The sequence below is a fragment of the Gorilla gorilla genome, chromosome 4, assembly GCF_029281585.2.
Source record: "Gorilla gorilla gorilla isolate KB3781 chromosome 4, NHGRI_mGorGor1-v2.1_pri, whole genome shotgun sequence".
Classification (NCBI taxonomy): domain Eukaryota; kingdom Metazoa; phylum Chordata; class Mammalia; order Primates; family Hominidae; genus Gorilla; species Gorilla gorilla.
Window position 1 is genome coordinate 29,620,103 of NC_073228.2, and position 27,991 is coordinate 29,648,093.

The window sequence follows — 27,991 nt, forward strand, 5'->3', positions numbered from 1 at the left end:
TTTTTTGGTATTTTTAGTGGAGACGAGGTTTCACCATGTTGGCCAGAATGGTCTCGATCTCCTGACCTCGTGATCCGCCTGCCTCAGCCTCCCAAAGTGTTGGGATTACAGGCATGAGCTGCCGCACCCGGCCACATTCTTTTAATTCTTTAGACACAGGTGAGAGGGGGAACAATGCTTAAAATTCCATGGAACTAAGATTTTTTTTATTTTTATTTTTTTGAGACAGAGTCTTGCTTTGTTGCCCAGGCTGGAGTGCAGTGGCGCAATCTCAGCTCACTGCAACCTCTGCCTCCTGGGTTCAAGCAATTCTCCTGCCTCAGTCTCCCAAGTAGCTGGATTACAGGCACCCACCAACACACCCAGCTAATTTTTTTATCTTTAGTAGAGACAGGGTTTCACCATGTTGGCCACGCTGGTCTCCAACTCCTGACCTCAGCTGATCTGCCCGCCTTGGCCTCCCAAAGTGCTGGGATTACAGGTGTGAGCCACCGTGCCTGGCGGAACTAAGATTAAAGCGAAGACCACGATCAATTACTTAACAAGAACACCACATTTTGATGCTCTCTATAGGGTCATTTTTTTTTGTCAGGAAAATATCTGATCTGATTCTTCCCAGCTTGCTTCCCCTACAACTTAATAAGCCCTTCACTAACCTCTGTATGTATTAACTGCAATTGCCTAGCCCGGCATTTACATTCTCAAAAGATTTAACGCAATTACAGTCAAAAAACACTTGTCATATGTAACACTTTTTCACATGGAAATAAACTGGTGGTTTAAGGTTTACAATTCCTTTGAATAAAATTTCAGTTATTAGTTACAAAATGCTAAGACAGATTGAGATCTCAAAGAAAGAACTTGAGAAAATTATGTTTTAAAGGACTTCACAAATATGAAGCATAATTGTTAGAATCCTGATACAAAGTAACTTTTCCTAGGTTTAAGGTTCAAGTCTGAATTCTTGAATTGTTCAACATCAACGAGACCTCATTTATATTCTTTTTATTTTTATTATTACTTTCAGATACAGGGTCTCTCACTATTTTGCCCAGGCTGGACTGCTGGGCTCAATGGATCCTCCCCGCCTCAGCCTCCTGAGTGGCTGGGATTAGAGGCATGCACCACGCCCAGTGCTACAAATTTTTTTTTTAAAAAGCCCGGAAACACAATGGGCTTGCATCGTGTTGGCAGCAGGTGCCTCTCAGCTGGTGCTGGACAGAAGGGGCTTGCAGTATTTGCACTGAATCCAAACCCGGTACATTGTCAGTTGCTTCCCTCGGTTCACCTGCAGTCGGCGATCCACCAGGTTCTGAACTTTTTCCAGTCCAGCAGTGGTGAAAAGCGTGTCCAGTTCCTCTAGTGTGGAAAATAAAAGATGTTTATGCATTTTTCCCCTCAAGAAAAGGCATTTTTATCTACTAAGTCCTTGTTAAAAGGGGCTCTGGGAAGTTACTGTCGTGTTTTTTACATGGCCATTTGGTTATAAACGCAGTGGTGGCTTGGTAACAGCAAGTTCATGTCTAGGTAGGGGAAGCCACTGCGTATGGGCCGCGGTTTTTTCTTTTTTAAAAACCTTTGGTTTATATTTGGCCTTTAGGCTCTATGAACACCTTAAAATTTATGCAAAAATATCTATGTATGTCAAAGCAATTGTTTTAGGAAAGTGGTTTCATCATCTTAACCAAAGGCTCAAAGAAGGTGACCCTAAAAAGGGCCCAGGAACGGAGAATTCGGAAGGCCCAGGTGAAGGATGAAGGCTGTGGATAGGCCAGTTGCAGAGGAGAGCAATTCCCAGCACCCCTAGAACCCAGGGTTCACCCTGACCCAGGCACACCAAAGCACAACCCCGTGTAGAGGGTGAAACAGGCTGGACTGGAGATGAGCCTTGCAGAGTGGGCAGGCTTCCCATTTTGGACAGTGGCAGACAGGGAGAGCAGAGCAGGACTGAAGGCATGGACAAGCCAGGGCTGCCTGGGGGCCCGAGTGGCTGGCTGCCATGGGTAGCCTAGCCCAGGGTGGAGGAGGGTGTGAGCAGTGGGGAACCGCAGGAAACGGCCTGCCTAAAAGGCAGGAGGGGCCAGATAGTTTTCCTTCTGAACGTGCCTTGAAGACCATCTCATCTGGTACTGGGGACTTTTAGTGTAAAAAGATGAGTGTTTCATACCTTGTGTGAAGAAGTAAACTCTGGTTCCATCACCTCTCACGTAGAAATTTCCAGATAGACACTGACCTGCAGAGTGATGTGTTAAAAATCAGAGACACTTTAAAGCACTTCTTTGACTCGCATTGCTAAGGAATGTTAACTGAGAGGTCAGTTTGTTGGGTGGAGAGCACTCCTGCCTCAGTGCTTCGGGAAGAGCAGCTCAACGGGAGTAAGTCACAATGTCAGAAAACATGAGGTTCCTAAGCACCCCACTCCAAAACTCTAGAACTGTTTGATGAAAACAACTTGTTCACTCTCCCAACCCCATTAAATTAACAGCACAAACTTTTTATTTATTTATTTTTTTTGAGATGGAGTTTCGCTCTTGTTGCCTAGGCTGGGTGCAATGGCATGACCTCAGATCACTGCAACCTCTGCCTCCCAGGTTCAAGTGATTCTCCTGCCTCAGCCTCCCAAGTAGCTGGGATTACAGGTTCCCACCACCATGCTCAGCTAATTTTTTGTATTTTTAGTAGAGTCAGGGTTTCACCATGTTGGCCAGGCTGGTCTCAAACTCCTCACCTCAGGTGATCCACCCACCTTGGCCTCCCAAAGTACTGGGATTAAAGGCATGAGCCACCGTGCCTGGCCTATTTTTATTTTTTTTAATTAAGCAATATAGCTGAGTTTAAGGAAACTTGAGACAATCATTACCATTTTGGTGGTGACTGTCCTTTGCATGTCTCTTCACATGTCTACAGAATCATAAATACAACTCAGATACTGTTTTGATCATGAACATGCTTTCCCTTCTGCTGCTAACCTCCCTGACCTTACCTCAGTTTACCAGCCTGGCACATACTTCTAGACCTTCCCGAATGCCCACATCATCACACAAGTGTATACTTATTTCCCTGCAGATACTGGTACAGGGGGATGGAGTTTAAAATACTCCCTTGCACATTGCTCTCCTCTCACTAAATACACAACAGAAATCCCTCCAAGTTCAGTGGTATGGGGTCCACCTCAGGTGACAAGCACGACATCTCCCTATCCAGAGGCATTCACTTTGTTTACAAAGTTTTGCTCCTGCATGTATTATGTGCTAGTTCTTGACTATATTCAAAAAAATGACTGGATTGAACAATAATTGGGTGCTTAAAAAAAGGCTGTAAGCCGGGCGCAGTGGCTCACGCCTGTAATCCCAGGACTTTGGGAGGCTGAGGTGGGTGGATCACCTGAGGTCAGGAGTTCGAGACCAGCCTGACCAACATGGTGAAACCCTGTCTTTACTAAAAATACAAAAAAATTAGCCAGGCGTGGTGGCACATGCCTGTAGTCTCGGCTACTCGGGAGGCTGAGGCTGGAGAATTGCTTGAACCCAAGAGACAGAGGTTGCAGTGAGCCAAGATCGTGCCATTGCACTCCAGCCTGGGAGACAGAGTGAGACTCCGTCTCAAAAAAAAAAAAAAAAAAAAAGGCTGTAACACTGGGCACAGTGGCTCACACCTGTAATCCCAGCATTTTGGGAGGCCAAGGCGGGTGGACCCAGGAGGCAGAGGTTGCAGTGAGCCGAGATCACGCCATTGCACTCCAGCCTGGGCAACAACGGCAAAACTCCATCTCAAAAAAAAAGGCTGTAACAGTTTCTTTTTCCACCAGTAATGAAGGAATGCACCTCTTTCTTTGAATTGGCCAGCAATAAGAAGTACTAACTCGTTATTTTTATTTCCTTGATGTGTTGTTTACTGGCCATTTAGATATGTTCTTCTGTGAACTGACTACTCCTCGCCTGTTTTTTGGGTGGGTCACTGATCTTTTCCTTATCAGTTTCATGACAGCTCCTTGAAGAGCAAAGATATTAAGTCTTTATCTATTATATGCACTGAAAATATTCCTTCTTACTCCGTCATTTGCCTTTTACATTTTTAATGGCATCTTTTGTCATGCCACATTTAAAATTATTTATGTCTTTCAAATATCTTTTTTTTTTTTTTTTTTGAGATAGAGTTTCACTCTTGTTGCCCAGGCTGGAGTGCAATGGTGTGATCTTGGCTCACTGCAATCTCTGCCTCCTGGGTCCAAGCGATTCTCCTGCCTCAGCCTCCCGAGTAGCTGGGATTACAGGCATGCGCCACCATGCCCGGCTAATTTGTATTTTTAGTAGAGACAGGGTTTCTCCATGTTGGTCAGGCTGGTCTTGAACTCTTGACCTCAGGTGATCCACCTGCCTCGGCCTCCCAAAGTGTTGGAATTACAGGCATGAGCAACTGCGCCCGGCTGTCTTTCAAATGTCTTTCTAATAAAAGCTCTTCTAAAGGTAGCTGTCTTGCTTAAAAAGACCTCAATATCTAGATTATACAAGCCTCTTCAGTTTTCTTAAAAAATATACTACTCTGTCACATATTAAATGGCTTTATATAAGGAGTTCTAATTCTAGAGTTTCTATTCTGATGGCAGCACCATTTTTTGATTATAGTGGCCAAATACCTTTTTTTTTTTTAATTATACTTTAAGTTCTGGGGTACATGTGCAGAACGTGCAGGTTTATTACGTATGTATACATGTGCCATGGAGGTTTGCTGCACCCCTCAACCCGTCATCTACATTAGGTATTTCTGCTAATGCTATCCCTCTCCCAGCCCCCTCACCCCCAGACAGACCCCAGTGTGTGATGCCCCCCGCCCTGTGTCCATGTGTTCTCATTGTTCAACTCCCACTTATGAGTGAGAAAAAGCGGTGTTTGGTTTTCTGTTCTTGTGTTAGTTTGCTGAGAATGATGATTTCCAGCTTCATCCATGTCCCTGCAAAGGACATGATCTCTAGTGGTTAGGATTCAGCACTTTCAAAATACCTTTTTTAAACCGAAGCTGAGCCATGTCATAGCGGCCGTAATCTCGCAGAAGCATCATCCCCCCAGGTTTCAGAAGCCTGCTCAGCCTGTTGATAGCCTTCTGCATCCTGTGGAGCAGCAGGGAATGACGGTCAATCAGGTCTCCTTAAAGACGGGGTTCTCTTTCCCTGTAGCATATCCCAAAAAGCCAGTGGACTTCCTCAACTGACACACCAAGTCTGAGATCTAAGCTCCTCTACTCTTGCTTCAGTTAGAACTGAAGGACATTAGCTGCCTGCTCACAGCTGTGGCCTCGATCCACTGCCTTCAGCCTGAAGGGGCCCGAGGACAGCCCGCTTCTGCCGTAAGAAAGTTCTCTGCTCCCGGCGGGGTGCGGTGGCTCATGCTTGTAATACCAGCACTTTGGGAGGCTGAGGCAGGTGGATCACATGAGGTCAGGAGTTTGAGACCAGCCTGGCCAAAATGGTGAAACCCCATCTCTACTAAAAATACAAAAAGTAGCCAGGTGTGGTGGCGTGTGCCTGTAATCCCAGACACTCAGGAGGCTGAGGCAGGAGAATTTCTGGAACCTGGGAGGTGGAGGTTGCAGTGAGCCAAAATTGCACCACTGCCCTCCAGACTGGGCCGCAGAGTAACTGAGACTTTGTCTCCAAAAAACAAACAAACAAAAGTTCTCTGCTCTCCATCTGGCTCACTTCCCCACTGTCCTAGATAGCCATCTTTGCCCTGTGCGCCTGTGGCTGAGCTGAATCCTGAGCATCCAGTGGGTTCTGCTAGGTGACTTATCTGCCTGCACCATTAGACCTGAGCTCTTTCAATGTAGGGGCTGTATCTTTCTGTTTGTTAATTGAAGACTTGTCCTCAAGAACTTACAATACAATCAGTATGCAAGTGAGTATAACAGACAGAGGGTTTTACACTTAGGTCTGTGCTTTCCATATGCAGTGTTCTTCAAAAGTCTTGGTGCAGGTTGAAGCTTTCATAACTTCAGAAGTCTAAATGCTACAAACTTCACCAAAAAAATTTCAAAGTCTATTTAAATTTTGCATAATGAATGTTTCCCACTTAAAAAAAAACAAAAAACAAAAAAACGGCCGAGGCAGGCAGATCACCTGAGGTCAGGAGTTCGAGACCAGCCTGGCCAACATGGTGAAACCCTGTCTCTACTAAAAATACAAAAAAATTAGCCAGGGATGGTGGCAGGCACCTGTAATCCCAGCTACTTGGGAGGCTGAGGCAGGAGAATCGCTTGAACCTGGGAGGCAGAGATTGCAGTGAGCCAAGACCATAGCACTGCACTCCAGCCTGGGCAACAAGAGTGAAACTCCGTCTCAGAAAACAAACAAACAAACAAAAAACAGCTGGGGTCCTGCTATGCTATGTTGCCTCGGCTGGACTCTTGGGCTCAAGTGATCCTCCTGCCTCAGTCTCTAGGTAGCTGGGACTAAAAGTGTGTGCCACTGTGTCTGGCTTGAATTTTAAATTTTAATAATTTGTTTTAGTCCATATCAATTTTTAAAAAGTTTGTAGCATTGATACTTCTAAGGTCATAGGTTTTTTTTGAGACAGGGTCTCACTCTGTCACCCAGGCTGCAGTGCAGTGGTGTGATCATAGCTCACTTCACTGCAGCCTCAAACTCCTGGGCTTAAGCCATACTCCTGCCTCAGCCTTCTGAGTAGCTGGGACTACAGATATGCACCTGGCTAAATTTTTTTATTTTTATTTTTAGTAGAGATAAAGGTCTTGCTTTGTTGCCCAAGCTAGTCTTGAGCTCCTGGCTTCAAGCACTCCTCCCACCTCAGCCTCCCAAAGTGGTGGGATTATAGGCATGAGCCACTGTGCCTGGTCAACCTCTGCAATTATTAAAGTTTAAAACCATGGTAGGCCTTTTGGGTTATCCTGCATATGCCTTTATTTCACACTCATCCTCTCAGGTTGGATGACTTCAGTACCCTTCTAGAGGAAGTGTGGCCTTCTAGAGGAAGGTCAATCACTCAAAGCTCCTATCCTGTGCAGCCAGCGAGGGGTCCTTGGACTCTGGAAGATAAACCAGGATCTCAATCACTGGTCCCTGCAGTCTCTAGTCATGTAATCTGGCTTCCTAACACCAGCTTACCTTGACCTTTAACACTAATTTACTTAATCATCCTTTGCAGGACTCTGATGACACAGAATGAGGAGATGTTTGAAGTCTCTAATCTCATGATTTCATGGGTATAGTTTACCCTAACATGTGCCAACCCCCAGCCTGTCCAGACTCACTGCACTCTGGCAGTGACAAGGGCTTCCATGGAATTAGTCAATGGTGTCTGAATCTCTTAGCCACCATCTGACTCTGCTTCCTTGAGAAGGTAGTTTTGGTCAGGTACAGTGGCTCATGCCTGTAATCCCAGCACTTTGGGATGCCGAGGTGGGTGGATAACTTGAGGTAAGGAGTTCAAGACCAGCCTGGCCAACATAGTGAAACCCCGTCTCTACTAAAAATACAAAAAATATTAGCCAGGTGTGGTGGTGCTTGTCTGTAATCCCAGCTGCTCGGGAGACTGAGGCAGGAGAATCGCTTTAACCTTGGAGGCAGAGGTTGCAGTGAACTGAGATCTCATCACTGCACTCCAGCCTGGGCAACAGAGTGAGACTCCATCTCAGAAAAAAAAAAGAGAAGGTAGTGTCACAGGACCACTGGTTACCTATGCATATGAAGTTTTAATGGTGTATTTTAGGATATAGCATTTGACTTTCCTTTAATCTGAATCTGATTTTATAGAATTCTGTATCACACTTTTCTAAAACACTGTAAGCATCAGAGAACACCTTAGTTAAGGTTCAATGTAAATTTCATGTTGCTAATAAGGTTGTTTTATTTAAAGCATTTAAAAGGCCAATAGGCTGGGCGTGGTGGCTCACGCCTATAATCCCAGCACTTTGGGAGGCCGTGGCGGGCAGATCATGAGGTCAGGAGTTTGAGACCAGCCTGGCCAACATGGTGAAACACCATCTCTACTAAAAAAAAAAAATACAAAAATTAGCCAGGCATGGTGGCGTACACCTGTAATCCCAGCTGCTTGGGAGGCTGAGGCAGGAGAATTGGTTGAACCTGGGAGGTGGAGGTTGCAGTGAGCCAAGATCTCATCACTGCACCCCAGCCAGTGATGCAGCACAGCAAGACTCCGTCTTCAAAAAAAAAAAAAAGGGCAGCATAGCAGCATAGTGACTCACGCCTGTAATCCCAGCATTTTGCAAGGTTGAGGCAAGCAGATCACAAGATCAGGAGTTTAAGACCCGCCTGGCCAACATGGTGAAACCCCGCATCTACTAAAAATACAAAAATTAGCTGGGCATGGTGGCAGGTGCCTGTAATCCCAGCTACTCGGGAGGTTGAGGCAGGAGAATTGTGTGAACCGGGGAGGCGGAGGTTGCAGTGAGCCTAGATCACGCCATTGCATTCCAGCCCAGGCGACAGGGCGAGACTCCGTCTCAAAAAAATAAAATAAAATAAAATAAAATAAAAAGCCAATAATGAGACATTATCTAAGAGCTGTGACACCCACAGTTCACAGTTCCAAAACGGCATGTGATGAGACTATCAATAGGAATTTCCCCACATACTCATTAGAGACTGATTTCCCATTCTTTCCCAATGTTGAGCCACAACAAGGAAATGAAGAACCAACTACTGCAGAAGTTTCGAGGCCAGAACAGAAGTTGGACATCAAGACAAATTTAGGAAAATGGCTGATATGCTCACATCACTACAAATGGTGTGGCTTCTTTGTGTCTATCAGAACATAAACAAAACTCTTTTTACTTTGAGCCCAACTCTAATATCAAGGTCCCTCACTAGGCTGGGCATGGTGGCTCACACCTATAATCCCAGCACTTTGGGAGGCCAAGGTGGGAGGATCGCTTGAGCCCAGGAATTCAAGACCAGTCTGGGCAACATGGCAAAACCCCATCTCTGCTAAAAACACAAAAATTGGCCAGGATTGGTGGCACGTGCCTGTGGTCCCACCTACTTGGGAAGCTGAGGAGGGAGGATCATTTAAGCCCAAGAGGTTAAGGCTGCAGTGAGCCATGATCGTGCGACTGCACTCCAGCCTGGGCTGACAGAGCAAGACCCTATTTTAAAAAAAAAGGTCCCTCACCAAAGCTTTCTTTTTGTGACACTACCAGCCAAGGGACCCAAACTTACTTGTCTGGATCAATTGCTGAAAGAACAAATATGAGAATGATAATATCAAGACTGCCCTTGGGCACTGGGTAACTCTTCTCTTCATCACACAGGTCGTGAACAAAGGCAAAACACCGAGAAGGATCATATTCTGAATTTGTCTGCAGACAGGTGGAAGAGACAAGTAAGTTAGAAAATATTAACATAGCCTAAAGAAAAGATTATCTTGTTTTAAATTTTAAATGTAACTGTTGCTACTTCACAAAGAGGGATATATTTCTTTTTTCTTTTTTTTCTTGAGGCAAAATCTCCCCATGTTGCCCAGGCTGGCCTCAAACTCTTGGGTTCACGCGATAGGATCACTTGTCTCACCCTCCAGAGTAGGGGATATATTTCTAATCATTATATAGACTGGTGAAAAAGTAATTGCGGTTTTTGCTATTGAAAGTAATGGCAAGGATGTGGAGACTCATGCCTGTAATCCCAGCACTTTGGGAGGCCAAGGTGGGAGGATCACCTGAGATCAGGAGTTCGAGACCAGCCTGACCAACATGGAGAAACCCCATCTCTACTAAAAATACAAAATTAGCTGGGTGTGGTGGCGCATGCCTATAATCCCAGCTACTCGGGAGGCTGAGGCAGGAGAATCGCTTGAACCCAGGAGGCAGAGGTTGCAGTGAGCCGAGATTACACCATTGCACTCCAGCCTGGGCAATAAGAGTGAAACTCCGTCTAAAAAAAGAAAAAAAAAAAGTAACGGCAAAAACGACAATTACTTTTGCATCAATCTAATAGCATGTTATTTCAGGGAGGACTCAGAGTAAAGATCAGGAATAATTGAAGGGAGACAGTGAGGAATCTAATAGTTGCTTTTAAAATAGAACATTCCTGACTCCCCTACTTTTATTCTTTATTCTTGTGTACTTTCTGTACTTCTCATGCATGAAGTCAGATCTAAGAATTGGAAAACGATCACGAAAATGAGTGACCAACAGGGAAAAAAAAAACATTCGTTAAGGAGAGAGACAGCACATACTTTAAATAAGCACGCGGTGGCTCACGCCTGTAATCCCAGCACTTTGGGAGGCCGAGGCAGGCGGATCATGAGGTCAGGAGATGGAGACCATCCTGGCTAACATGGTAAAACCCCGTCTCCACTAAAAATACAAAAAATTAGCCGGGCATGGTGGCAGGTGCCTGTAGTCCCAGCTACTCGGGAGGCTGAGGCAGGAGAATGGCGTGAACCCGGGAGGCGGAGCTTTCAGTAAGCTGAGATGGCACCACTGCACTCCAGCCTGGGCGACAGAGGGAGACTCTGTCTCAAAAACAAAAACAAACAAACAAACAAACCAAAAGCACGATCTGCTAGGCACGGTGGCTCACACCTAGAATCCCAGCACCCTGGGAGGCTGAGGCAGGAGGATCACTTGAGCCCAGGAGTTTGAGACCAGCTAGGCAACATAGTGAGACTTCATCTCTACAAAAAATAAAAAAATGCCGGGTGCATGCCTGTAATCCTAGCACTTTGGGAGGTCGAGGTGGGCGGATTACCTGAGGTCAGGAGTTCAAAACCAGCCTGGCCAACACGGTGAAACCCCAACTCTACTAAAAATACAAAAAAATTAGCTGGGTGCAGCGGCACCCGCCTGTAATCCCAGCTACTCTGGAGGCTGAGGCAGGAGAATCGCTTGAACCTGGGAGGCGGAGGTTGCAGTGAGCCAAGATCACGCCACTGCACTCCAGCCTGGGCGACAGAGCTAGACTCCGTTGCCAAAAAAAAAAAAAAAAAAAATATTAGCCAGGTGCGGTGGCATGTGCCCGTAGTCCCAGTTACACAGGAGGTGGGAGAATCACTTGAGCCCAGGAGATCAAGGCCACAGTGAGCTTGATTGTACCACTGCACTCCAGCCTGAGTGACTGAGACCCTGTCTCAAAACAAACAACAAAGCACACGATTTAAAATAACTCCCAACTAGAAAATATTACACAAACCATAGAATTCTTCAGGAAAATCTATTTCTGTAGATGTAGAAAATTTACTTTGTTATCAAAAACTGAAGTAAAGATAGGCTTCAATATTCATTTGGTCTTTAACTGAATGAGTAATTCTAAAAGCATGGCACTACCAATTCCTAATCTGCCCTAACGGCATTATACATAATTGTGACAGACTTTTTTTTTTTTTTGAGACAGAGTCTTGTTCTGTTGCCCAGGATGGAGTGGTGCGATCTCGGCTCACTGCAACGTCTGCTTCCCAGGTTCAAGCAACTCTCCTGCCTCAGCCTCCCCAGTAGCTGGGATTACAGGTGCATGCCACCACATCCTGCTAGTTCTTGTATTTTTTTTTTTTTTTTTGAGATGGAGTTTCACTCTTGTAGCCCAGGCTGGAGTGCAATGGCATGATCTTGGCTCACTACAACCTCTGCCTCCCAGGTTCAAGCGATTCTCCTGCCTCAGCCTCCCGAGTAGCTGGGACTACAGGCACCTACCACCATACCTGGCTAATTTTTGTATTTTTAGTAGAGATGGAGTTTCACCATATTGGCCAGGCTGGTCTGGAACTCTTGACCTCAGATGATCTGCCCGTCTTAGCCTCCCAAAGTGCTGGGATTACAGGCATGAACCACTGCACCCGGCCTAGTTTTTGTGTTTTTTAAAGTAGAGACAGGGTTTCACCATGTTGGCCACTTGAACTCCTGACCTCAAGTGATCTGCCCACCTCAGCCTCCCAAAGTGCTGGCCACCATGCCTGGCCAATTGTAACAGACACATTTTTTTTTTTTTTGAGATGGAGTCTTGCTCTGTCACCCAGGCTGGAGTGCAGTGGCGCGATCTCGGCTCACTGCAACCTCCGCCTCCTGGGTTCAAGCGATTCTTCTGCTTCAGCCTCCCAAGTAGCTGGGACTACAGGTGCGTGCCACCAAACCCAGCTAAATTTCACATTTTTAGTAGAGACGGGGTTTCACCATATTGGTCAGGATGGTATCGAACTCCTGACCTCGTGATCTGCTGGCCTTGGCCTCCCAAAGTGCTGGGATGACAGGTGTGAGCCACTGCGCCCAGCCATAACAGATACATTTTAAGGCATCTACCCTCAATGTCCGTCTTCTCCAAATATGTGAGTTTGTTTCTCATTGGCCAAAGCTGATTCAAACAGGGCTGCTGTTATTTATCAGCTAGGTTGTGTTAACTAGACTTTCCAGGGACTTCAGAACTGGGACACAATCATTTTAGTGAGGCACCATGAACCCCCGAACAGGGTGAGCTTGTAAGGGACTGAGAGGAGCAAGCACGTTGGGGCCACGTGCAAAATTAGGAAATACTGACTAGAGAAAACTGGTATGCAAAGAGGGAAAAAACAAATGGGCCCTGGACAATGACAGGTAAGATACCAGGAACTTGGGGCTGTATTTTGTGCCCTTAGGTTCTATGACATTCTACCTTATTGCTTTGAGTTTGTCTAGACGTTTCTGTTACTTGTAACTCAAAGAACCCCAATGGAATCATCTCATCAGGTTCGCCTGAGCCCAAAATTCAAGGCTACAGTGGGCTATGATTGTGTCACTCTACTTCAGCCTGGGCAACACAGTGAGACCCTGTCTCAAAAAAAAAAAAAAAAAAAGTGAAGCCTGAAGATGTGACTGAATTGCTGCAATCTTGTTGCTGCTTGTTTTTTAGTCTTATTCTTTCTTTCTTTCTTTTTTTTTAAACCAGCATCCTTATCTATAAGGAGTTGCTTCTTACGGTTGGGCAAAGAAAGTGGTTTATTGAGATCAAATCTACTCCAGTAAAGATGCTATGAACATTGTTTAGAAATGGCAAGAAAGGTTTTTTGTTTTGAAATGGCATCAAGCTTAGTTGATAAAGCAGCAGCAGGGTTTGAGAGAATGGACTTCAATTTGAAAGAAGCTCTACTGTGGGCAAAATCCTATCAGCATCACATGGTAGAGAGAAATCTTTCATGAAAGGAAGAGCCAAATGATACGGTAAACTTCATTGCTACCTTATTTTAAGAAATTGCCAGTCACCCCAGCCCTTAGCAACGACCACCCCAGCCCTTGGCAATCACCACCCTGATCAGTCAGCAGCCATCAATATCAAGGCAAGACCGTCCACTAGCAAAGATTACAACTTGCTGAAGGTTTAGATGATTATTAACATGTTTTAGCAATAAACTATTTTTTTTTCTTTCTCTCTCTTTTTTTTGAGATGGAGTCTCACTGTCGCCCAGACTGGAGTGCAGTGGCACAATCTTGGCTGACTGCAACCTTTGCCTCCCCAGTTCAAGCGATTCTCCTGCTTCAGCCTTTTGAGTAGCTGGGACTACAGGTGCCCACCACCATGCCTGGATAATTTCTTGTATTTTTCTTTAGTAGAGATGGGGTTTCACCATGTTGCCTAGGCCAGTCTTGAAGTCCTGATCTCAAGTGATCTGTCTGCCTCAGCCTCCCAAAGTGTTGGGATGACAGGCGTTAAGCCACTGTGGCCGACCAATAATGTATTTTTATTTTTTTGAGATGGAGTCTCGCTCTGTTGTCTAGCTGGAGTGCAGTGGCGCGATCTCAGCTCACTGCAACCTCCGCCTCCTGAGTTCAAGTGATTCTCCTGCCTCAGCCTCCTGAGTAGCTGAAATTACAGGTATGCGCCATTTTTTGTATTTTTAGCCCGGCTAATTTTTTTGTATTTTTAGTAGAGACGGGGTTTCACTTGGTCAGGCTGGTCTTGAACTCCTGACCTCGTGATCTGCCCACCCCGGCCTCCCAAAGTGCTGGGATTACAGGCATGAGTCACCGCACCGGCATGCAATCGTATTTCATTAGTTTATGCAATTGTGTATTAAATTTAATAATTACAACACAAGTGTAAGCTATCATTCGAGACCAGCCTGGGCAACGTGGTGAAACTCTTCCTTTCACTTGAACACACAGAGGACACTGTAGAGTATGAAGTGGCCTAATTGCAATATTGTGTCTTAGAGAACAAGGATACCTGAGGAGAGGGAGAGAAATGGAATGGCAGGTTGGTGGAGCAGTCACAACACATGCATTTATTAAGTTGACCGTCTTACACAGATGTGATTTGTGGAACCCCAAACCAAGTACAACAGTAACATCACACACTATAACATACGTAACAGTAAAAAAGTCTGAAATATTCTGAGAATCACCAAAGCATGACACATAGACACTAAGTGAGCATATGGTGGTGGAGAAACGGCACCGGTAGGCTTGCTTGATGCAGGGTTGTCACAAACTTTCAATATATGAACAGATACGACATCTATACAGTGTGATAAAGTGAACTGCAATAAAACAAGGTATGCTCGTTATCAGTAAATCTTTTACTTTTAGACCGTAAGAACACAGATTGTATAAGAACACAGCCAGAGACCTTGATTTTTAGGAGAACCTTTTCCCTTTAATCAGTGGAAATTACCAATAGGTAATTTCCCATTGTACTCACCTGGACCAGTTCTATAGCTGTGGAAGAAAAATCACAGCAATAAACAAAGAGTCCTGGGTCACTGAAATGGGCAGAAAAGACAGAACAATGAGACTACAAATCGAGCTATGTCTACTCTCATTCTTGTGTAGCACAGTTAAAATATCAAATGGGAAAAACTATCATTCATTCAAATAAACTGTATCTATTAGTCACAACATATTTCATTTTGGTTAAAATCCCTTTTGAATTATATCCTTTTGGAGGCTCTGTGGACATAGCTAATATGAAGTTTATAAAACAACCAGGGAGTTTCAAATCAATGTCTTCTCTTTTTCCACCTACAGAAATCCTACTTTTCCCTCAAATGAAGCCTTGCTTGATAGCACCACAAGAATTCTTTTTGCTTCGCTGAGCCACCCTGGCACTTTCTCCACACCAGGAACACATCTGTACCTGTCTGTTGGCCCCCACCACATAGTGAGTGAGTGCTTTGACAGTGGCGATTACATCTTTCGCTTATTAGTTCACCAAACACTACTGAGAGCCCACTATGCATTGGGTATTATCTTAAATGCTGAGGAGATAAAGATGAACAACACAAAATCCCTGTGCTTATTTTTCTTGGTATCCTCACTATCTAGCACAAGTCTCAGCACAAGGTAGCAACACAAAAAATGTTGATTTTAAAACCATCAAAATTGCTTTCAATTATGAAGCACATTATATATTTATTCTGAAGACATCAAAATACAAAACAATTTGTAATGCCAGAATTCTTTCTGTTAGTACAGGTCTAAATAAAAATGGGAGAGGAGGAAGGCTGTATGCTTGCATTTTAGAAACAACAGCCCAGAGCTCTTCTGCACTGTTGGGCTCATTATGAGTGAGACACTGGGATTTTTGGGAGTATGCAATACCTCCAGCCTCTCAAAGCCATGGGCTCTGCTTCCTGCTGAACTGTTGACCTTTGGAGCAGACAACTTCTGGGAGGTATAATCAAGACTAAAAACCTGGGGAACTGCAGCATTTGCTATGGTAATCACTAGCTACCTGTGGCTACTTAAATTAAAAATTCAGTTTCTCAGTCCCATTAGATACATTTCACACGTGGCTAGTGACCATCATAAGGGAGAGTGAAGATGCAGAACATTTCCATCACTGCACAAAGTTCTATTCCACAGCACTGCTCTGAAAGCAGGGTCCATGCCTGTCCTGTTCTCTAATCAGCCAGGCAGCTGCATCTGCCGAGTACCCATTAAGGTCACGGGCTAAGTTCTATCAGACTCAGCTTCTGCTTTCTCAAAGACTCATTGCAGTCTTTGCCTCCTGGGTTCAAGTGATCCTCCTACCTCAGCCCCCCAAGTAGCTCGGATTACAGGTGCGCACCACCATGCCCAGCTAATTTTTGTATTTTTAGTAGAGACGGGGTTTCACCATGTTGGCCAGGCTAGTCTCAAACTCCTGACCTCAGGTGATCCACCTGCCTCGGCCTCCCAAGGTGCTGGAATTTCAGGGGTGAGCCACCGCGCCTGGCAAGCGTCGTTTTCTTCTTTATGTTTTTCTTTTTTTTTTTTGAGACACGAGGTCTCAGCTGTGTCACCCAAGCTGGAGTACAGTGGGGCAATCTCAGCTCACTGCAGCCTCTGCCTCCCAGGTTCAAGTGATTCTCTGGCCTCAGCCTCCTGAGTAGCTGGAACTACAGGTGCCCACCACCATGCCCTGTTAATTTTTGTATTTTTAGGAGAGACGGGGTTTCACCATGTTGACTAGGTTGGTCTTGAACTCCTGACCTTAAGTAATCTGCCCACCTTGGCTTCCCAAAGTGTTCAGATTACAGGCATGAGCCACCGTGCCTGGCCTCTTTGTGCTTTTCTTTTTTTTTTTTGAGACGGAGTTTTGCTTTTGTCACCCAGGCTGGAGTGCAATAGTGTGGTCTCAGCTCACTGCAACCTCCACTCCTGGGTCCAAGCCATTCTCCTGCCTTAGCTTCCTGAGTAGCTGGGATTACAGGCGCCCACCACCATGCCTGGCTAATTTTTGTATTTTTAGTAAAGATAGGGTTTCGCCATGTTGGCCAGGCTGGGCTCGAACTCCTGACCTCAGGTGATCTGCCCACCTTGGCCTCTCAAAGTGCTGGGATTACAAGAGTGAGCCACCACGCCTGGCCTGTGCTTTTCTTTAAGTTTTCTACAGGTCATATAGTTGTCCCTTGGTATCCAGCTCAAGTCTCTTACACAATGGTGTCGGGTGTAGCATTTGCATACAACCCACACACATCCTCCTGCATACATTAAATCATCTATAATGCCCAATATAAATGCTATGTAAACAGTTATATTTTTAAAAATTGTATTATTGATTGATTTTTGAGACAGGGTCTTGCTCTGTCACCTGGAGTACAGTGGTGTGATCATGGCTCACTGCAGCCCCAACCAATCCTCTGGCCTCAGCCTCCAAAGTAGCTGAGACTACAGGTGCATGCCAGCATGCTTGGCAATTTTTTTTTTTTTTTTGAGACAGAGTCTCACTCTGTCACCCAGGCTGGAGTGCAGTGGTGCAATCTCCGCTCACTGCAAGCTCCGCCTCCCGGGTTCACGCCATTCTCCTGCCTCAGCCTCCCGAGTAGCTGGGACTACAGGTGCCTGCCACCATGCCTGGCTAATTTTTTTTTGTATTTTGAGTGGAGACGGGGTTTCACTGTGTTAGCCAGGATGGTCTCCATCTCCTGACCTTGTGATCTGCCCGTCTTGGCCTCCCAAAGTGCTGGGATTACAGGTGTGAGCCACAGCGCCCGGCGGCTAATTTTTTTGTAGAGACAGGGTCTCACTATGTTGCTCAAGCTCGTCCTGAACTCCTGGGCTCAGGTGATCCTATCTCCTTGGCCTTCCAAAGTGCTGGGATTATAGGCATGGGCCACTGCGCCTGGCCTATACTATTTATTTTCAATCCATGATTGCTTGAATCCTCGGATGCAAAGGTGAATATGAAGGGCTAAGAGTATTATTTTTAAAATCAGAGTCCTTAATTGGGCCCTGAGGATAGAACTGTATTTCAAAATAATTGGTTTTCTCTATTTTACTTCATATACTTAAAATTAGCCCAAGATAAAGCTATATAGAGATTTGTGCATTTGTAGAGTAGTGGTTGCTTAGGGCTAGAGATTGGGGGAAATTGGGAAATGGGGAGTGACTGCTAATGGGTATAGGGCTTCTTTCTGGGATGATGAAAATGTCCTGAAGTTGACTGCAGTGATGGCTGCACAACTCTCTGAATTAACTTAAAACCACTGTATTACGGCCAGGTGCAGTGGCTCACGCCTGTAATCCCAGCACTTTGGCAGGCCGAGGCAGGCAGATCACGAGGTCAGGAGTTCGAGACCAGCCTGGCCAACACAGTGAATCCCCGTTTCTTCTAAAAATACAAAAATTAGCTGGGTGTGGTGGCGGGCGCCTGTAATCCCAGCTACTCGGGAGGCTGAGGCAGGAGAATTGCTTGAAACTGGGAGGCAGAGGTTGCAGTGAGCCAAGATCGTGCCACTGCATTCCAGCCCGGGCAACAGGGCAAGATGCCATCTCAAAACCAAACCAAAACAAAACAAAACAAAAACCAACCAAACAAAAAAACCACTGTATTACACACTTTATATCTCAGTAAAGCTGTTATATATAAAAAGAAAACAAACGAAAAATACATTAGCCTGAGAAATGATCCTAAGGCTTTATCAGATACATTAAAAAAATATTAAGAACCCTGGCCTGGGCAACATGGCAAAACCCTGTTTCTACAAAAAAGACAAAAATTAGCAGGGGTGGTGGCACACGCCTGTTGTCCCAGCTACTTGGGAGGCTGAGGTGGGAGGGTCACCTGAACCCTGGAAGGTTGAAGCTACAGTGAGCTGTGATGGCACCACTGCATTCCAGCTTGGGTGACAGAAATCCTGTCTCAAAAAAAAAAAAAAAAAAAAAAGGATCCGGGCAATAGGGTAACTCAAGAAACATAAAAAGGCTGTAAAGACTGCAGAGTGGGCTGGGCATGGTGGCTCATGCCTGTAATCCCAGCACTTTGGGAGGCCGACGTGGGTAGATCACCTGAGGTCAGGAGTTCGAGACCCGCCCGGCCAACATGGTGAAAGCTCATCTCTACTAAAAAGTACAAAAATTAGCCGGGTGCAGTGGCTCACACCTGTAATCCCAGCACTTTGGGAGGCTGAGGCCGGTGGATCACCTGAAGTCGGGAGTTCGAAACCAGCCTGACCAACATGGAGAAACCCCGTCTCTACTAAAAATACAAAATTAGCTGGGTATGGTGGCACATGCCTGTAATCCCAGCTACTTGGGAGGCTGAGGCAGGAGAATCGCTTGATCCCAGGAGGCAGAGGTTGCGGTGAGCCAAGATCGCACCACTGCACTCCAGCCTGGGCAACAAGAGCAAAACTCTGTCTCAATCAACCAATCAATCAATCAATAATACAAAAATTAGCTAGGCGTGGTGGTGGGCACCTGTAATCCCAACTACTCGGGAGGCTGAGGCAGGATAATTGCTTGAACCTGGGAGGCGGAGGTTGCAGCTAGCCGAGATCGAATCACTGCACTCTAGCCTGGGTGACAGAGTGAGACTGTCTCAAAAAAGAACTGCAGAGTGAGGCAGCTGGACGATAACAACTAGGGAAGTTTTCTAGATGCTTCTGATCTAGAATGTGAGGAAGGAAGGAAATAGTGTAGTAAAAACAAAGGACATTTTGGAAAGGTATGGAGTCAGGGGAAGACATGCAAGGTGTGAACAGTGCACTGAGGGATAAGAGGACATACTTTATAGGGCACACTCTTGTAGAGGACTTTGAAAACTATGCCCAACAATTTAAACCTGTTTCACAGGCAGTAGAAAACATGTCAATTCTAAGCCAGTGAATTACATGAACAAGTGGGTTCTAGCAAGATACTGAACACAGCGATCTTATCTAAATGGCATAAAGAGGCTGTGGCAAAGATGCCATCTACATTCAGTTTTACATTCATTGATGATATTGATGATTAATGGCCATAACTTGAAGCTAAGTCAATCTCCCATTTGAGGTGGGTTCCTCAGACTGTAACTTCAAGAGCAGAACAATCTCTTTTCTTCAGTGTTAGCTACTAGGACTTGCCATTTTCTTAGAAATTTCTGAGAACAAATTGTAGAAATATTTAAGTGTATATTAGTAATGAGGCTAATGTTTTACTTAATCCTGTTAATGAATACTGTGGGCTAAATTGGCAGAGTATATATTATATGAAACCTTTGAGAAACAGTGGATTCCAGTAATGCATACAGAACTGGAATGCCATTTCCACAAGGGGTTTAAAAACAGCTATAGGGCCGGGAGCCATGGCTCACGCCTGTAATCCCAGCACTTTGGGAGGCTGAGGCGGGTGGATCACTTGAGGTCAGGAGTTCGAGACCAGCCTAGCCGACATGGCGAAACCCCATCTCTACTAAAAATACAAAAATTAGCTGGGCATTGTGGCGCATGCCTGTAATCCCAGGTATTTGGGAGGCTGAGGCAGGAGAATCGCTTGAACCCAGGAGGCAGAGGTTGCAGTGAGCCAAGATTACACCACTGCACTCCAGCCTGGGCAACAGAGCAAGACTCCGTCTCAAACAAAACAAAACAGATATGGTATAATAAATATATCTGGTGTTGGTCTTTGTGGTTCCAGGCACAGAGTTCCAAAAACCTTAAGAATTTCCTCAGCAGGCTGGGCGCAGTGGCTCACACATATAATTCCAGCACTTTGGGAGGCTGAGGCAGGTGGATCACCTGAGGTCAGGAGTCTGAGACCAGCCTGGCCAATGTGGTGAAACCCTGTCTCTACTAAAAATATAAAAATTAGTTGTGTGTGGTGGCATGCACCCTTAATCCCAGCTACTAGGGAGGCTGAGGCAGGTGAATCACTTGAACCCGGAAGGCGGAGGTTGCAATGAGTCGAGATTGTGCCACTGCACTCCAACCTGGGTGATGAAGCAAGACTCTGTATCTTTCGTTATTCATAATGAACTCCCTCAGGACCACACTGAATTTATGTTAATGAGATGACCTGGGGTGGGGCCAACACTAGTAAGGGCAAACCGATTGGAACTTTCAGCTTCACCCACCAATGTCCTGAATAGAAATGCAGATTATGTTGTATGAAAACTATTTTCTTCTTCTCCTTTTAAAATTAATTTTCCCATGAGTCTGTGTTGTAGCTGTATAAAAACTCTTGAGGCTGGGAACAGTGACTTATGCATGTAATTCCAGCACTTCGGGAGGCCGAGGCAAGAGGATCACTTGAGCCCAGGAGTTTGAGACCAGTCTGGGCAACAAAGTGAGACCCTGTCTCTACAAAAAATAAACAAAAATTAGCTGGGTATGGTGGCATGTGTCTGTAGTCCCAGCTACTTGGGAGGCTGAGGTGGGAGGATTGCTTGAGCCTAGGAGTTTGAGCCTGCAGTGTGCTATGGGCACACCACTGTGTGCTAGTCGGGATGACAGAACAAGAGCTTGTCTCAAAACTAAAAAAAAACCCTTGATGAGCTTCCAGGTTGGTGAACACATCCGTGTGCTAGGAGGACACTGCACTGAGCTCCTCAGGGTCAAAGCTCCTGAGCGTGAGATCCTCTGAACCCCACTCTAATTAGTTCTTCAGCTGGCTGTTCATCTGTATCCTTCATAACAAACACATAAATGTAAGTAAAGTGTTTCCCTGAGTTCTGTGAGCCATTCTAGGAAATTATTGAACTGGAGATAGGGCTACCCTGATTTACAGCCTGTAGGGCAGAAACACGGAGGGCCAGATTCACAACTGGCATCTGAAGTGGGAGGCAGTCTTCTCGGACCGAACCCTTAACTTGTGGGATCTGATACCAACTCCAAGTAGACAGTGTCAGAATTGAATTGTAAGACACCCAGCTGTTGTTGAATTGGTCAGTGTTGGCAAAAACCCCGCACATTTGGTGTCAGAAGCGTTGTTTAAGTACACAAAACCAGTGTGTTTTCATCAGAACATGAGACATCTTCATGTATGTTAGCTTTCTCAACTCTACCATGGGGGTGATGACAACTCAGCTACTGACTGTTCTTCAGAGATCACGAGAATGGAAAAGTTGAACACATTTGTTCCTTAGAAGAAGAAGAAGGCACTAAACGTTAACACTAGCAAGTTTTAAGTCTAATTTTCCAAATGACAAAGATAATCAAATTAAAACAATCCATAAATGAACAATGTAGAAATCTGAATCTGACATAATCCATATTTTCCAATAACCATTATTGATAGTTTGATGCAGCAAAGTTTTGAAAAAACCTTTACTTTTTTTTCTTGCTACATTGCCCTGGCTGGTCTCACACTCCTGGCCTCAAGCAATCCTGCTTTGGCCTCCCAAAGTGCTGGGATTACTGTCGTGAAGCAATGCGCCCAGCCAACCTTCACTTTTATCTTCTTTGCTATCATAAACTTTTACAACATACTTACTTGTTCGTTTGTAAAATTGGAAAGACTGTGTTTCCCACACCACAGCCAACCTGCAGACAGAAATGAACTATTAATCACAGAACTTTCCAGAGTTAATTCCCTAAAGCTAGAAAAGCTAGAAAAATAATAATCAACAAGAATCTGGCCTAATTGTATTAGGGAAGGTGTAGTGACCAGAGTTAAACAGTACCCATGACATTTGTTGATTTTGATGTTGACTTCAGGAACCCTTAAAAGACAAGAGCATGGGTTTTTATTAGCAGAAACGAGGTGGTCTAGAAAAAAGGGCAAGGATTGCTTTTATCTTTTGAGTTCTAGCAAATGGTCCTGTAGATGAAGTATTTTCTTACTGAGCTTATATTATTATTGTGAAAATATTTGTAATAGACTGTGCTGAAGAATGTATGAAAAGGGGACCCTGACAACCTTGTCCTAAACACAGTGCTGCGTGGTAATGAAGACAGCAACTATTTATTAAGGGCTTAACTATGTGCCAGATACTGTTCTTAGCCCTTTTACATACATTATCTCCATCCTCATAACTACAAGGTGCAGAGGCAGCAGTCTCACTGCTCAGAGAGGGTAAGGAAATTGTCTAAGATCACACCATGGGACTCAATCCCAAGGCTAACCAGTTCCAGAACCAGCTTCCAGTAACGTGCGCAGTCCCCATTTATGAATTTACATTATACCCATCTAGACATTTTTCCAGGTCTAGACTCTGCAACACCATCCAAATGCAGAGGAAGAGAATTATCCCAGGCCTAAGAAACAGGCACCATCCTAACTACCCTCTCCACTCCTGTAACTGTATTAGAAGAGAAGCAACAATTTCTTCTGATCTGGAACTTTTTTCCAGAGTTATAGCATGATCATGTTGAGCTCTTTCACCTGTATGATGCAGTGGCATGTGACAGGTACAGCATGATGCTATTAATACAATTTTTGGAAGTGACATGCTGTTCTCGTGTGATCTTTGTCCATCATGACCACCAGATATCTGGTCTGCATTGAGGGCATTTTATCAGTTCAAAAATGGAGGTGATTCCAGGCTAATATAAGGGTCAAGTCTAGTCAGCATCATCCAATAGAAGTTACTTTTGTTGTCAGCTTCTCTATGCTACCTCATGTGCACAAATATAATAGCTTCACATATCCCACTACCAAGACAATAAAAGGTTACCTCCAGTATTCGGTAGGTGGCTGAGGATCCAGGGAACTCATCAGCACAAATTTCCAGGTCACTAATTTTCTGAGTTACATTCTCCTCCACAGGAGGTGTCTGTGTTTTATATTCAAGGCTCTTCGAAGAACACTTGTGCTGTTCTTCCATTATTAAACCAGGTCCATCCTCATTGTTTCTACATTCAGATACTTCACTCTTGTTCTCCAAGAACGAATCCTTCAAATGATTTTGATTTTGGCTAGGTGCCAGCTCAGGGAATTCGGTAAAAAGCCAATGTCTATCCTTGAAAAACCCATTTTCGTGGATTTTGTAGAAGTCATTCCAGTATTTGTGGGCATTGATCTCATAATCAACTGTAAATATATAAGAAAAAGTTTTAAGAACCAGCTCTCAAATATTTTATTTATATCTAATGTCAATTATCCTGCTTTACCAAATGTCACTTTAATACTAAAAGTATCCTCAGGTAGAGCCACAGTCCCAGAACTGAAGGCATTTCTGAGGTCACTTAGTCCTGCCATCTGGCATTATACCCGAATGCCCCTATCCGTCATTATAGGAGAGTCTAAATTCTGTTTGAACAATCAACCAGAGAACTTACTATCTATCAAGTGTCCTCCTACATCTTTGGATGCCTTTTTTTTTTTTTTTTTTGAGACAGAGTCTCGCTCTGTCACCCAGGCTGGAGTGCAGGGGCGCAATCTTGGCTCACTGCAAGCTCCACCTCCCGGGTTCATGCCATTCTCCTGCCTCATCCTACTGAGTAGCTGGGACTACAGGCGCCCGCCACCACGCTCGGCTAATTTTTTGTATTTTTTAGTAGAGACGGGGTTTCACCGTGTTAGCCAGGATGGTCTCGATCTCCTGACCTCGTGATCCACCCGCCTCGGCCTCCCAAAGTGCTGGGATTACAGGCATGAGTCATCGCGCCCAGCCAGATGACTTTTAACTATTAAAAAATCCTAGAAGTAGCCAGGTGCAGTGGCTCATGCCTGTAATCCCAGCACTTTGGGAGGCTGAGGTGGGCGGATCACGAGGTCAGGAGATTGAGACCATTATGGCCAGCATGGTGAAACCCCATCCGTACTAAAATACAAACAATTAGCCAGGCGTGGTGGTGCACACCTGTAGTCCCAGCTACTCGGGAGGCTGAGGCAGGGGAATCGCTTGAACCAGGGAGGAGGAGATTGCAGCGAGCTGAGATCGTGCCACTGCACTCCAGCCTGGTGACAGAGTGAGACTCCATCTCCAAAAAAAAAAAAAAAAGTATGGACAGTTTAAATGAAGGCTGTTTTTAAGGTGATCATGACAGTCCCAGATTTCAGTTTACTGCTCTTGCCAATTCAGGGGGCCTTGACTAGTGTAGTAGAAAGAATAAAAACCTAACAAATTGAGCAGGACAGTGACAATAGAAGTTGGAATCCACTAAGAAGTGTGTTAACAACTCACAACTCACCTACTGAATCAACCAAGACTCCCTAAGAAACAGGATTTTAGTTCCACTACTGCTACTACTGACTGCTTACCTCTGGGAAAAGCATTTAATGTCCTGTGGTCCAAGTGTCTTTAACAATAAAAAGAGAATATTGAACCACATGATTTTCAAAATCCCTTTCAACTATTAACTTGCTTTGATCTAGTTGCTGTCAAAATATGCAGGGTGAATGTTTTGTAACTGGAATCTTTTTGTTGTACAGAACTCTTTCAGCGGGTACTAAATTTGTAGTCCTATCTTCAATTGTCTGAAACAATCAGTCCTAGTTTTACTATCTAGGGATATTTTGCAGTGAAATCATCCACCTCTCAAGCAGGGGCCTCCTTTTCTTTGGCCAGACTTATCTCCACTCTGCTGCATCCACCTTTCCTTGACTAAAGCCCTAAATTCTCATAACCATCACACAAGTAATAGACACACAGTCACCAGTCATTAGCCCCCCTCCCAACAATATTTAGAATCTAATCACTTAAATGAAGCTTCAGTGGAAACATCTCCTCATGGAAAATGCAAATCAAGTAAAAAGTACAGGTTCTAAGATGATCGCGTGACCACACAGTTGTCATTGGCTAGCCATATCAACGTGGATCTACTAAACATAATTAAAGACAACATTACCCTCCTCCAAAGTAAAACTATATATAAAAAAACCCTCTACGACTTAAGATTTTGTTACAATGCAGCCCTTTTCTCTCCTTGCTCATCCCCTCCCTGTCCCGCTCTACTCCTGAGATCCGCATCAGGCCAGGAATAAGGGATTCCTGGGCGGCCGCGGTTCCCTGGCCTCTCCGGGAGGGCGCGTTCGGCAGTACGCTGGCTGTTGATACCAATGAGAGCCCATTTAAGCGCACCTTGTTTCTCCTGGCACACCCGCTGGATACTGTTCTCCTGGACTTTTCTCTCCGCCGCCGCGGCTTGCTCTTCTGACCACTCCACATTGTCCCTGAGAAAATCAAACGGGCAGCTTAGGGGCCTCACGTCCTGGCTGCGGGCAGGGTGAGTCGCTGGCCTAGGAGTTTCTCTCCCCTTGGAGAGTGCCTCGGGTAGGGCAGCTTGACTCGTGGCCGGCGGTCAGGGGCTTTTCGGAGTGCTCCGAGGCGGCGGGACAGAGGGCCAGCGACAGGCCGGGCGAAGGGGCAGAGTGATTACCAGGCATTGTGGTGGAAGACGCGCGCCGGATCGCTCAGGAACCGGCTTCCGAACTGCTGCCTCTTATCGGCGAGGACTGCAGGTGCACCTTCAGGGTAGGAGCCGGCCATGACACCGGAGCCGGAAACACTTTACTTTCCGTAACGCGAGAACTTCCTGCGGGTCACACCCTCTTTCAGAAGACGCGGAGTCTGGGCGGGAAAAAGGGTGGCGGGACCGGGCGGCCCTGGAGTCTGGTCCGGGTGGCGCTCGGGAGCTGTCGTTTGGGTCTGTCCCAGGGTTGGCGAAGGGCTCTCTAGGGAAGGGGACCAGGCAGGAGGAAATTCTCCCCGGAGGAGTCGTTTCTCGTTGATGAGGTGCTGATGGACGTGCAGGTTAGGCAGAAAGTGGGAGACATTCCACTTGAGACCCAGTTCAATGCTGGGATCCTCTTAACAGGTTCCCCAGCTTCCTTCAAGTTGTAAAACAGGAAAAATCTTGAATCATTATAAGAGTTGAGGCTACCTAGTTCCACTGCGGAGCCGATGTCCAGAACTGAAGAAGGTAGCAAGCAGCGGGAAGAAACAGGGCAATTTCCAGCTTCTATATTCAGCTCTTCATAGTGTGGGTGTATATGTATACACAGTGTGTATATATATTTTGGTTGGGGTAGGGGGAGATGGAGATATGAGATTAGAGAACACGAGGCTTAGCAACTGAAATGGAATATCCAACGACAATTTTTTTTTTAAATTATAACCATCTAACCTTTTTGAATCATGCATATTATATTTATTATAATTATCCTTATTAGCACAATTAAGATTGTAATACACACATACAAACAGTTTGTCATAGTAATACATTTCAGCCTTACATTTCTATTTCTAGATCTAATACAAATAGACTCTCAAAAGAATCTAGAAGAAAGTGTGTTATAGACATACGGTTATTTGAGAAGACTTCCAAGAGAAGCATGATGAATACCACTTGGAAAAGAAGGAAAGGGCAGAGACCAAACAAGGATCAGCCCAATACCTCTTGGACTTTATTTAATGTCATAATGTCAGAATAAAGGGAAAGATGAATTTTTTTAAAAAAGGAAAGGGTTAGTGCAGTGCTAGACATAGCACATGGGTAATTAGTACTTTTTTTTTTTTTTTTTTTTTTTTTTTGAGATGGAGTCTTGCTCTGTTTCCCAGGCTAGAGTGCAGTAGCCGGATCTCAGCTCGTTATAACCTCCATGTTCTGGGCTCAGGTGGTTCTCCTGCCTCAGCCTCCTGAGTAGCCGGGATTACAGGTGCGCGCTACCACACTCAGCTAATTTTTGTATTTTTAGTAGAGATGGGGTTTCACCATGTTGCCTGGGCTGGTCCCAAACTCCTGACCTCAAATGATCTGCCCGCCTCGGTCTCCCAAAGTGTTGGGATTACAGGCGTGAGCCACCGCGCCCAGCCAGTAATTGTTTATTCCATTGTAAATTCTTTCTGTAGGTAAAACTACGGGGAGCAATGAATGATTCTATACTTTTTCCTCCAAAGAAATGGGAACAAGCTCTAAGCCTCTCTAATCAGGAAGAAAAATACACAAGTTAATCAAAAAGATAGTAAAGAAGTTGTACTTCATTTGAAGACAATATGCTTTTGCCATTCTTGTGGTCTTTGGAAACATTTTGAACACAAGCTCCGTACCCAGAAACAAGTACAAGGAATTTTTATCTTTTCTCAAGGCCAGCTGTTTGCAGATATGGTGGTTGATTTACATTTATTTCTGACATCTTGTTTTCTCATCTATGGGCTTTTATTCTCCCCTCACTAAAAGCTGTTAGTGTTCCCAATCAACAGTCCCACTGCATATTTTCTTGCAGACAGCTCATTTTCTTCACTCTAATTTACTATATTAGTTCCAGTGGAGACATTTTAAATGTCAAACAGCTTTGGCCTTTTTTCTGTGAAATGTGCTAAAGTATCCTAAACTTAACTTTATTTTTTATTTTTATTTATTTATTTATTTATTTTTGAGACGGAGTCTCGCACTGTCTCCCAGGCTGGAGTGTAGTGGCGTGATCTCGGCTCACT

The 27,991-nt window shown here is 44.9% G+C and overlaps 1 protein-coding gene across 1 annotated transcript; it reads right to left on the reverse strand.

Annotated features, from left to right (window-relative positions):
- Positions 1-988: 988 nt before the first annotated feature.
- METTL2A (methyltransferase 2A, tRNA N3-cytidine) lies at positions 989-26,081 on the reverse strand. Its single transcript, XM_055386961.2, has 9 exons — positions 25,935-26,081; positions 25,637-25,728; positions 23,288-23,643; positions 22,105-22,154; positions 14,633-14,693; positions 9,191-9,330; positions 5,001-5,107; positions 2,168-2,233; positions 989-1,359 (listed from the first exon to the last, which is right to left on the reverse strand). Exons 1-9 carry the CDS (start codon positions 26,042-26,044, stop codon positions 1,205-1,207), a joined length of 1,137 nt encoding a protein of 378 aa, XP_055242936.1. The 5' UTR covers positions 26,045-26,081; the 3' UTR covers positions 989-1,204.
- Between the last annotated feature and the right edge of the window lie 1,910 nt (positions 26,082-27,991).